Consider the following 11,818-nt stretch of genomic DNA (forward strand, 5'->3'; position numbering starts at 1 on the left):
TACAACTTACATACTTGATCAACACTGTATTTTACAAAACATACAGTAGTATCAAATTCCGTAATTTCTGCAACTCAAATATTAATTCTGTATTTCTTTTTAAAATTTTTAGTATCCACAGAATAAAAGATTTACTAACATCATCAAAAAATATGGGTCCACATGATTGCAATTAACTTTCTTAGCTCTACTTTCACTCTCACTCACTCACTCCAGTTTTTGCTCTACTTACCGGTTAAGTATCTACTTTAGTTTTTGTACTTGGTAGTGGTACTTTTACTTTACTCACCACTAAACACCAAAAAAAAAAATAAGGAAAAGAAAAAGGAATGTAATCCTTTTACCCTTTCACACAATCATTATCTTTGGCCATATATTGCGCCATCTTATTTCACTTATTTCATGGAAAAAAAAAACGAAATAAGTTTGAGATTAGTCCAATTAAGATTTAATAAGGATTATCTAAATTCAATCGCAATCAACAAATTTATATCATTTTAATAAGCTTGGATAATTTATCATGTAAGTACAAAACAAGTAAATAGAATACACCTTATTACCTTTTTTAATCAAAATATGATCAATTCAAGATGACAACCATATTATCATCATAGTTTAAAAATATACAATCTTTTCTAAATGGTATATTCAAATACATTAAATAGAATATCACTCATGATCTTCCAAATTAATCATAAAACCCCCCTGGTCACAATTTTGTATTATATGCTTTAATTATTGGAGTATTATTTTTTTATACAAAGTATATAAAGCCCACAAATTATAAAGAAACCCATTTTCCAAAACCCCATTCTCTAGCTAGTTCATTCTATTCTATTCTAGTATTCTCCAAACACCATCCAATGAAAACCCCTATATTTTTTCTCCTCCTCATTTCTTTCTCCACCATTTTCCCTCCCAAACAATGCTTAAGCCAAACTCAATCACCCATTAAAAACATAGTAGTCCTAGTCTTAGAAAACAGGTCATTTGATCACTTAATAGGATGGATGAAAAAATCCTTCAACCCAAACATCGACGGTGTAGATGGTACCGAGTGCAACCCGGTCTCCACCAAAGACCCGGGATCAAATTCCGTCTGCGTCACCGATGACGCCGAGTACGTAGACCCAGATCCAGGGCACTCCTTTGAAGAGGTAGCAAAACAAGTGTTTGGGGATAACAGCAGCATTCCTTCAATGACAGGGTTTATAGAACAAGCACTTTCAATGTCAGAGAATGTTTCAGAAGCAGTTATGAAAGGATTTAAGCCTGAAAATGTGCCTGTTTTTGAAAGTTTAGTTAGAGAATTTGCTGTTTTTGATAGATGGTTTTCTTCAATTCCTGGACCAACTCAACCAAACAGATTATTTGTTTATTCTGGAACATCACATGGTGCTGTTAGTCATGTGAAGAAACAGTTGGCTCTTGGATACCCACAAAAAACTATTTTTGATTCATTGCATGAAAATAATTTGGATTTTGGGATTTATTTTCAGGCAATTTCAAGTACTTTGTTTTATAGGAATTTGAGAAAGTTGAAGTATGTTTTCAAATTTCATCTCTATGATACTTTCAAGAAGCATGCTAATGATGGTAAACTCCCCAGCTTATCTGTTATTGAACCCAGGTACTCCACTATTACTCTTTATGTTTCTTTCATTTATTATTATGTACTTTGTTGGTGCTGTATATAATTAATTATTGCGTGGTCCAAGACCGACTAATGATACACTTGTTAATTAACTCATAACATAATGAGTAACTACTAACTAGGCAATTGTTATGGAGTAATATTAGTAACTAGAAGTACCAACGAAAATTTGCTATTGTCTTATAGAACAACTTAATAAGAATAGTTGTTGACAAAGACTTTCTTGAATTCTTTGCCTATCTATACAGAGTTCATATTAAGTGTCAAATATTTAATTATTAACATTGTAATTTTATGTCGAGCTATTATTATTTATTAATTAATTATTTTAGAACCTTAGATATAACATAGTGGTCTTGGACCGTGCAATAATAATAATAACATCGACTTTGGCACTATTAATTAACTAACTTGAGAGTTTTGTACTGTACTAAAGATTAACTTTACAATAATAATGGGTATGAAAATTTTGGTACAGATATTTCGATACGAAAGGAATGCCAGCAAACGACGACCATCCATCACATGATGTAGCAAATGGACAAAAACTAGTGAAGGAAGTGTATGAAACACTAAGAGCAAGTCCACAATGGAATCAAAGTCTTTTGGTTATAACATATGATGAACATGGTGGGTTTTATGATCATGTACAAACACCTTACATCAATGTACCTAGCCCCGACGGCAACACTGCTCCTCCCCCGAGTTTCTTCAAGTTCGATAGGCTCGGTGTTCGTGTTCCTACTATTATGGTCTCCCCTTGGATCAACAAAGGAACTGGTACGTACTATTTTAAACTTCGTATTCGTTAATCATAATTTTATTTTTTTTATTCGCAAAATTAGTTTAAGTTTCGTTTAATATTATTACTCCGTATTATTATTCATACTCTCTAGCATGGACAATTTTGTGTATGAGACGGAAAATGTCATTTTATTTTTACATAAGATGCATTAAATATATCATGACTGCCACCCTTAGAAGCACATACACATGTTTTCTTTCCCTCTTTATAAAATTATAGAAATATTTTAAGAGTATGAACTTGTGAAATTCTGTGTTTACCAAGTTGTAAAATTTGTAATTACATGAAAGTTAGGTAGTCGTATATTGTTGTGCTTTTTGTTTGGTCTCATTTCTGTGTGAAATGGGATTGGATTGGATTGCCTTTTTTTTTTTTTTTTTTTTTTGTGGTATTGGCAGAATTATTGATTACTTATTTGGTCGGTAGTGGACTCTTTTGTGAAACTTTTTTGGCTAGTTGCACCGACAACATGCTAAATCAATGCTTTTCATTTTCATAAAGGCTGTGATTGCGGATACTACTATGCCTTTATGCATACATCAGCGATACTCCATCCGTTCCGCTAAGATTATCTCTATAACAATAATGATTAAATGACGTATCATTTAATTTTCCATATATTTAATATTGTATTTTTGCCAATTAACAATCCATGTGTTAATCTAAATAACTAACTCTTAAAAAAGTAATAAATTTAATGTTGTATTTGAAAAAGTAATAAGGAAAATACATGGGACAATCTTAGTGGGACGGAGGGTGTATACTTCATCGGGTTTTAGTTTGATAAAATTGTGTGTTAGACTAAAGTAAATTTCAAGTTGACACATTGGTTGTGTTGTTTAATATGTTTCGGGTTGCAGGGTATGTTTTTAATTCAGGATGCCCATCCTGCTGATAAATGGTTGTAATCTATACAATAAGCTCCCTAGCCATTAGCCAACCTACTTGAGCAAGAGCTGAAAACAAGTATCTTGACACCATAGTAGGAGGTCAATAGTCTAAATCTCATCTTCAAAAAATTCCTAAGTAAACGTAGTCACTTCAACCGATTTTGATAGTTACATTATATGAGTACATGGAACAAACACGAAATAGATGTAGTACAAACAACTTTGTTAGTCCCAATCGATATGAGCTCGACACAGTACGTCTTCAAGGTTAACAATGACAAATCGACAGGGTGGTAGAATACTCCTACTGACAATTTGACACCATACGTCCATACATTATGAGGCCTAGGGATGACTTTGTCTTCCTTTTTTTTTACACTTCCTAGTTATGCTGTACCAACCCATGTGTTGGGGGACAATCCTTTGGTTGAGATTTGATGATGGTTGATTCAGGACTATTACTTGAAATTAAATGCGATTTTAATCATAACATGTAATCAGCATATTTTCATGTGGATCTGCTCTACTTATTCTGGCATATGTTCGTAATTACTACTTCAGTCGGGATTTAGTTGTCATGTTACTAGTTTAAATTACAATAACAATGTGACAGTTAACAGTAAAAGTAGCTAAGGGTGTACGTATTTAACGTTTTTGTTCAGCTGTTTAATGCAGATGCTGTTGTTTTATACAGTGATAAGTAAACCAAATGGACCAACACCAGATTCCGAGTTCGAGCACTCTTCAATCCCAGCTACCATTAAGAAAATATTCAACCTCAACTCAAATTTCTTGACTCACAGGGATGAATGGGCGGGTACTTTTGAGGGCGTTATTGGGAATTTAACTTCTCCCAGAACTGATTGCCCACGTAAGTTATATACTCCTTCCGTTCAGAATTAATAGTCCGTTACAGAACATACTAGTTTATGATGTCCGAAAAAATCAACTTTGCTTGAAATAGTGATCATTTTACTCTGCTGTTTCTTATAGAGTTTCTTAGAACTAATTGTCCGTTACATAGCATACTAGTTTATGATGTCCGAAAAAATCAACTTTACATTGTAATAGTGATCATTTTACTCTGCTGTTTCTTATAGAGTTTCTGCCTGACGTAACTCCACTGAGGAAGACCGAAGCAGACGAAGAGAGGCAGCTATCACAGTTTCAGACCGAAATAGTTCAGTTAGCAGCTGTGCTGAATGGTGACCATTTCTTGAGCAGTTTCCCTAATGAAATGGCGGATAAAATGAATGTAAAGGAAGCTCACGAGTACGTAACAGGTGCTGTATCACGGTTTCTTCGAGCTGGGAAAGAGGCAGTTAAGCTTGGGGCTGATGAATCCACCATTGTAAATATGAGGGCTTCCCTCACTACTAGATCCTCTGTTCATCATTAAGGAATAATAATCTTAGTATACACAGTTTAAGGGTAGCCATAGTGCTAAGTAATATGGTTTACCTTTAATTAGAGGCCTTCCTAGAAAAAAGAAATGCTTGGAAATTAAATAACTTGGTAGTTTTAGTTGCGTGCTTGAGTAATTAGTAATTCTCCATCCGTCCCTTAAAAATTAACCTTTCATTTTTTATTTGACTTTAACAGTAATTATTTTGAGTGAGTAGGTAATGTTGCTGTTTAGCTGTAGGATAATTACAAAAGTAGAGAGAAATGTGAGGAACATGTTAATTAAAAAAGAATTGGAAATACATTTAGCTAGGAGTGCTAGTTTGGTGTTTGATTTGGATTACGGTACCAACCAAAATAATTTGATTTTGGTTTTTAATTTTCAAATTGAATCCTAACCCAAATAGTTTGATTTTGGTTTTTCTAAACCTATTTGGGGCTGGATCTAATCCAAGTTGTGATTTAAAAAGTTAACTAGTGTATGGCCCAAACAATGCCCTAGGTTGCTAGTTTGTACTTGTTTAGTTTGCTAATGATGTTCGACTTTTTTTCTTACTGTTTTAATAATTATCTTGAAATTTCAGAATTTGAAAAAAGATTTGTATTGAGAATCATATTTAATATTTGATATGTTATATTTAACAGAGAAATAAAATTATTATTTTTCATCAAATTGAAAAACAATATAGAGTATCCCTTTTTTAACTTTTTTTAATTAGTCCTTATGATTTGCAATTATATATACTTATATTTTTTCAAATTTATAACACGGATGCTAATTGATTTAGATGGTTAAATAATCATCTTTCCGATAAGAGGTTGGGTATCTTTTGCTTGTATATGGAGTATTTTAAATTCTTATAATATTTGTATTTTTAATTTAAAATTAGTTGTATCGAGAAATTCCAAATTTCTTAACATGAGAAACAAACTATGTTTTATTTAAAAAAGAAAAAAAAAACTAACAAATTTTACAACTCGTAAATAAATGCTATATTTTTAGTTTCCATTTTTTTAAAAAAAAAAAATTGTATATGATGGCCTCTTATTATTGCACTTTCGAGGTGGATTTTTTTTAACCATATATGCAGTGACCTTCTACTTTTGCATATAATTACATCTCAAATGTGCCCTTATTTGTGTGTTATAGCGCTAGCCTATCACTAAAATGAAATTATTAATCCATTCATTCTTATAAATCTTTTCATTTGAAATTTTGGCATCAATCAATCAATAATCATCAATAATAATATAATATATACTAAAAGACACACCAGCAATGACACGTGTTATCTCCTGTCGCGTCCTTAGTTATATAATTTATTTATTTTTCCAAAAAATAAATCTAATTAAGGAAACAAATCATTTACAAAAATAATATTATTTTTTATGCATATTCCATATTAACACGTAGTAATTATTATATTTAAAATTAAAATATTTCACAAATTTGTCTAAAAAAAAATTGGACAATTATAAACCAAAATCATATTTTTAAAATAATTTTTGACCTGTTTTACAATAAGAAAAAATATTGCTCAGAATTTTTGCCTAACTTTATTTTAGTTGTGTATTGGAAACTACAATTAAAAATTGCAAATACCAAATCAACATATCACAAACTTTTATGATTCCCCGACTAATTTATGATTATAATACTTCTCAATCAATAATTTATAACTATATTTAACTATAGATCACCGTGCATGGCACGGGATCTAACCTAGTAATAATTATATACTAAAAGACATACCAAAAATGACATGTGTCATTTTCTCTTTCTTTTTTTTTTTGTTTTTTTTAGGAAACAAATCTTATACGAAGTACATAAATAAAAGATTTAATGTATCATTCCACAATATATATTGAGGGGAAATACATGTTTATCAATATGATAAACAAAATCTGTTTATCTAAGGGTATAATAGTTAATATTTGTATTTATTTATGGGTAACTTTGTAATTTTGGGGATAGAAGAGGTTAATGAAGTTAATGGAAAATGGGGGATTCAAAGTGCTTTAATGGAGAAATTAGTAGATGCAATAGAGCAAATCGAGCTCACGAACTACATCAATAGAGGAAGACGAAAAGTCGTACCCTCTGGAGTTAACCATACCCTTCATTTCTCCATTTCTTTTAGGATTTTCGTTTAATTCGATGGCGAAGCCGCCGAAAATAAGGTAGTGGAGATGGTGGGTCATCACGAGGAGGAAGCTTCAACGATCCATTTCCATGGCGGAAGAAGCTTCAATAATGGAGTAAAAAGCTTCAAACAGCGTCGGCATGGTAGGTCACGAGGAAGAAGCTTCAATAATAGTGATGAGTTGGCATATTTCACTGTTCTTAATATTTACAATTGAACCATTTGATAAACATAATACGTTTATCTAATTGATAAAGTGGGATAGCCCCATTGATTGATACCATAAACTTAGGTAAAAAAAAAAATATCAAATTTTTAACATAATTTGTGACTTAAATTTACAGGTTAAATATATATTGTTAAGATATTCATTTGGTTACAAGATGATAAAGATATAAATTTGTTGGTGAAATATATATAAATATACATACATATGTATTTTAAAATAACTTTTTATTTTTATTTTTTACTAATAATAGACTCTTTCATAATAAATTCATTTTACGAATTAATAACTTAGTCAGAATTATTGTTTAATAGACTCTTTCAATTTGTTTTTATAATAATATCCAACTAAATTTACTTCCTCCGTTTCTTTTTAGTTGCATCACTTTCCTTTTAGTTAATAAACTCTCTTTATCTTTGCATCAAATAAAAATAAACTCTCTTTATCTCTCTTCCATCACATGATACCATTTTTTTATTAGTCCGCAAATTGCAAAGTGATGCAACTTAAAAACGGAGAAAGTATTTAAAAGTAGAAGAACTTTTAAGAATGGATGTCATATACCATACAATCAGTTGTACCTTATACATGTGTTTATGAAATAGCCGATATATAAATAATTAGGGAAATCGAATATCCTAAATTTCATATTAGATGAACAAAATCTAATTTCTTCCACCCCATGTTCCCGGGACTATAATCTACAGACTACAGTATCACTGAATGGCAATGTTTATTTTTACACATTTCAATTTAGTAATGTGAGCAGAAATTAGAGAAAATTTGTTGATTTAATTTAATTTTCAAGCTTATCTTGTTATATTTAGGAGGCTCGGTGGTTGCACTTGGTTACTTGTATTATTGAAGCCAAAGTGAAGAGCCTTAATCAAGCTATTTACCCCTCTTTTCTCGACTTCCGACCTCCTTTTCTCTCCTCGCGCAGCCGCCGGCAATTTCGTTGCAACAATCTCCCCGCCTTTCTCAAGGTTAATCTTTTTCTTATTTATCTGTTTTAACTGTATTTGATTCTAAACTATTCAATTTCTTGATATCAATTTATATGTTTTTCTTTTTTGTAATTTTTCTAAGTATACAAGGGATTCAATTGTTGATTTAGGAGAATATTGGGTATTTTGTCTGATGAATTATGATTTTGCTTTTGTTCATCACCGATTGAATTTTTTGGGTATAGGGTTTTCAATTTCTTATATTTGATGCTGTGAAGGTATTTCTAAATTAGGGTTAAGATTAGGGTTAAGATTAGGGTTTTGGTGCTGGCTTTCTATATGAATGATTAAAGATGTTCAAGTTTCAGGTTTTCTAGTATGATGTTATTTAGATTACTGGAAAAAAAAAATCGAGAAATTAGTTTGTTGATTGTTTGGATAATTGTGAGATTGTGGAATGTATTAACCTTTTAATTATTTTAGTTAACCTGCAGAGATTGTTGAATGAGAAGGGGAATTTGATTTTTTCCTTGTAGTCTGTTGTTATTCATAACAATGCCTATATTCCCTGTTATGGGTTTTCGGTTGGAAAGGTTGATTCTTTAAGCACAGGCTTGATTACGCGTCTTAGTGGATCGAGAAAGTGGAAATGGTTTGGAGACGAAGATGAAGGAATTTATATTGGATTACTGAATGATCTTTCCTGTTTCCTATAATCAGTAATTAGAAGCATATACATTAACTTCTTACTCTTTAGTTGATGGAAAGTTCCTTCATTGCTTTCATGTCCTATAGATCAGTAATTTAGGAGCATGTATTCTCTTTGATTTCATACTCTTTAGTTGATGTAAATTTTGATTAAATTTTCTTAATTGCGATGATTGTTTTTGGTGATGTTTGTAATGTAATGTAATGTAATGATATCGTGGTTGTACTGGGTAGCTTAGTAGTCGTAGTTCTATCATTTTATGAGTTTGTAGATTTGGGTATGACGGTATGTCTAGTTTCTTTTTATTGCACGTAATCTATGGAAAAATGCAGGAGCTTGCTTTATTAAAGAAGCATGTTTGTGATTCTAAATCGTAAGTCTGTCTTTCTTTATGCAGATTTAGCTGTGCCTGACTCCACTGACTGGATAGCATGAACAATTTTTGATCTGTTTGGGTTGTTGAGAGTAGAAGTTTTGAGACTATACTTTTGTTTCCTTCTTTGTAAGGACTGAGATGTGCTCATAGCCTTGACATTTTCCATCAAAATAGAAGCGATGGATCAAGGGTTTCTGGTGATGCTGACAAACCTGCTTCACTTACAGAACCACTTGGACCCCTCCTCCTCCCTCTTCTCTTCTGATGCCGCCTCCTTATCAGCCTCCACTACAACCTCTCTTTCCTCTCTCCTCACCTCCTCCTCTGCCGCTCCTCTTCTCTTCTTCACAATTGCCTCAGTTCTCTCCTTTGTTGCTGCCTCTCGTCCATCTTCTTCCTCTTCCTCCCGTTCTCCATCTCGCTCTCGCTCATCTTCCCCTTCGGATCACTCCCTCTCTGCCTTCCGAGCCTTATCTACTGAGCTAATATGGTCTATGGACCCCCCTGTCCGTGATGCACAGTGGCGCTCTTCCTATGGCCTCTCCTACCCTGTCTTCACTACTGTTGTTGATAAGCTCAAGCCTCACATAGCCCAGTCCAATCTCTCCCTTCCCCCTGATTATGCTGTTGCCATGGTTCTCTCCCGCCTCACTCATGGGCTCTCTGCTAAAACCCTTGCCAAGCGCCATTCCTTGGACCCTTACCTTGTTTCCAAAATTACCAACATGGTCACCCGTCTCCTCTCTACCAAACTTTACCCTGAGTTCATTAAGATCCCTGCTGGTCGCCGACGCCTCCATGAGACCACCCAGGCCTTTGAGGAGCTCACGTTGCTGCCTAATGTGTGCGGTGCAATTGATTCCACCCCTGTCAAGCTCCATCGCCTTCCTACTGATGTCAGTGACCCTTCATCTTATCATTGTCGATATGGGTACCCTGCCATACAGCTCCAGGTGGTGGCTGACCATAAGAAGATCTTCTGGGATGTTTGTGTCAAGGCTCCAGGGAGTGTTGATGATTCCACTCATTTCAGGGATAGTGTTCTCTACAATAAGCTCATGTCTGGTGATGTTGTCTGGGATAAAGTTGTCAATGTGAGGGGACATCCTGTTAGGCCCTACATTGTTGGGGATTGGTGTTTTCCATTGCTCTCTTTCCTGCTGACCCCATTTTCTGGAACTGGTAGAGGCACCCCTGCCCAAAATATATTCAATGCTGCTCTGATGAAGGCCAGGTCAGCCTCAGTGGAGGCAATAGGGCTTCTCAAAGGGAGGTGGAAAATTTTGCAGGATCTTAATGTGGGCCTTCATCATGCTCCTCAAACCATTGTGGCCTGTTGTGTGTTGCATAATTTGTGTCAGATCGCAAGGGAACCTGAGCCTGAACTTTTTAAGGAGCCTGAGGAGAACGGGTCTCCTCCTAGGGTCTTGGAGAGTGAGAGATCATTCTACTATTATGGTGAGAGCTTGAGGCAGATATTGGCTGATGATTTGCAGCAACGTATGTCATCTCGATGAAACCTAAAGCTCGTAAGAGTTAGATTGTATGCTGTTAGAGTTGATATACTAATTTGATAATAAGGATAGCTTGGGGGTTTTAGATGGCAGAGGATTAAATATCCTTTCTCAAAGTAATCTGTCACTTTCAGCATGATTTGTAGTTTAGTTTTTAAATTCATCCATTTTTTGTACCGAATTTTTAATGTAATTTATGAGAAGAAAGCAATATGAAGTCTGATTGAACTGATACATCACCTGTAACATCACTTGAGTGATAACAAACTGGAAGCTTTTGACCTTCAGAATTTTGCATGAATATATATATGCTTTATTTATGCATTTCGTAAATTTACTCAGTGTGCCATGATTTTTAAGTTTTCTCAACATTGTCTTTTCACTCTTTCAGTAGTTCAGCAGAGTATTACTAATCATTTCGACTCGATTTCTAGCATTGTAGCTTTACAGATGTATTATCACAAGTCACAACATTCTAGAAACATTTCAGTGAAACTAAAGTGCCTTTCTTTGCTATAGGATGTCTATTTCAGTTATCTCTGTAATGCTGTCTTCTTTCAGAGTCAATTTTTTTGTTGTTGCTTTACCTTGATGAGTTATGGGAAAAATATTTTTTTCCTGTCTAGATCTTTCTTTCAGAGCTCTTCCTGTATCTTGGAAAAAAAAACTGTGACCTCTCACGGTGTATGTTCTTTCTTCACATCTATGATCAGGGTAAGAATTTATTCAAGACATTGTTTTCTGCTGTACTTGTTTTTTGTTAATAAATTAGAGTATTATCAGACATCCTGTTCTGTTATTATTCGGTTCTACTCTATCAAGAACTTGGAACATTTTTTATTTTGAAAAATGAATTTTCAAGGAAAATTTTATGTTACCACCTCAAAAAACCCTGGTTTTTTTTAATTAACCCCCTGTTCTAATTTTTATTTAGAAATACAAAAAAATTGATTATACCACCGCTTACGAGTTAAGAGTTTCCATCAAGAACATTGTTTGCAACAACATTTCAGCCTTTAAAAATTAGTTTCTCGATCTGCATATTGAAATATTGCTCTAATAAACTTTTTGGGATTAAAGGTCACAAAAAGTTTCTTAAAATCTCTGTTTTGTGTGTCAAGAGTGTCTCAGGTCAAGAAATTTATTCGG

The 11,818-nt window shown here is 33.5% G+C and overlaps 2 protein-coding genes across 2 annotated transcripts; both read left to right on the plus strand.

Annotated features, from left to right (window-relative positions):
• Positions 1 to 680: 680 nt before the first annotated feature.
• LOC110739700 (non-specific phospholipase C6-like) lies at positions 681 to 5,085 on the plus strand. Its single transcript, XM_021920156.1, has 4 exons — positions 681 to 1,630; positions 2,133 to 2,434; positions 4,044 to 4,220; positions 4,450 to 5,085. Exons 1-4 carry the CDS (start codon positions 864 to 866, stop codon positions 4,746 to 4,748), a joined length of 1,545 nt encoding a protein of 514 aa, XP_021775848.1. The 5' UTR covers positions 681 to 863; the 3' UTR covers positions 4,749 to 5,085.
• A 2,696-nt stretch (positions 5,086 to 7,781) lies between these two features.
• Positions 7,782 to 10,959, plus strand: LOC110739701 (protein ALP1-like). Its single transcript, XM_021920157.1, has 2 exons — positions 7,782 to 8,109; positions 9,177 to 10,959. Exon 2 carries the CDS (start codon positions 9,335 to 9,337, stop codon positions 10,670 to 10,672), a length of 1,338 nt encoding a protein of 445 aa, XP_021775849.1. The 5' UTR covers positions 7,782 to 8,109; positions 9,177 to 9,334; the 3' UTR covers positions 10,673 to 10,959.
• The last annotated feature ends 859 nt before the right edge of the window (positions 10,960 to 11,818 follow it).

The sequence above is a fragment of the Chenopodium quinoa genome, unplaced genomic scaffold (genome assembly GCF_001683475.1).
Source record: "Chenopodium quinoa cultivar QQ74 unplaced genomic scaffold, ASM168347v1, whole genome shotgun sequence".
Taxonomy (NCBI): domain Eukaryota; kingdom Viridiplantae; phylum Streptophyta; class Magnoliopsida; order Caryophyllales; family Amaranthaceae; genus Chenopodium; species Chenopodium quinoa.

Excerpts from the sequence above, each read along its gene's own strand:
- LOC110739700 (XM_021920156.1), top strand. The coding sequence starts at position 864 with ATGAAAACCCCTATATTTTTTCTCCTCCTCATTTCTTTCTCCACCATT. Across the intron at positions 1,631-2,132 it reads TTATCTGTTATTGAACCCAG|ATATTTCGATACGAAAGGAA; the intron begins GTACTCCACTAT and ends ATTTTGGTACAG. Across the intron at positions 2,435-4,043 it reads TTGGATCAACAAAGGAACTG|TGATAAGTAAACCAAATGGA; the intron begins GTACGTACTATT and ends TGTTTTATACAG.
- LOC110739701 (XM_021920157.1), top strand. The coding sequence starts at position 9,335 with ATGGATCAAGGGTTTCTGGTGATGCTGACAAACCTGCTTCACTTACAG.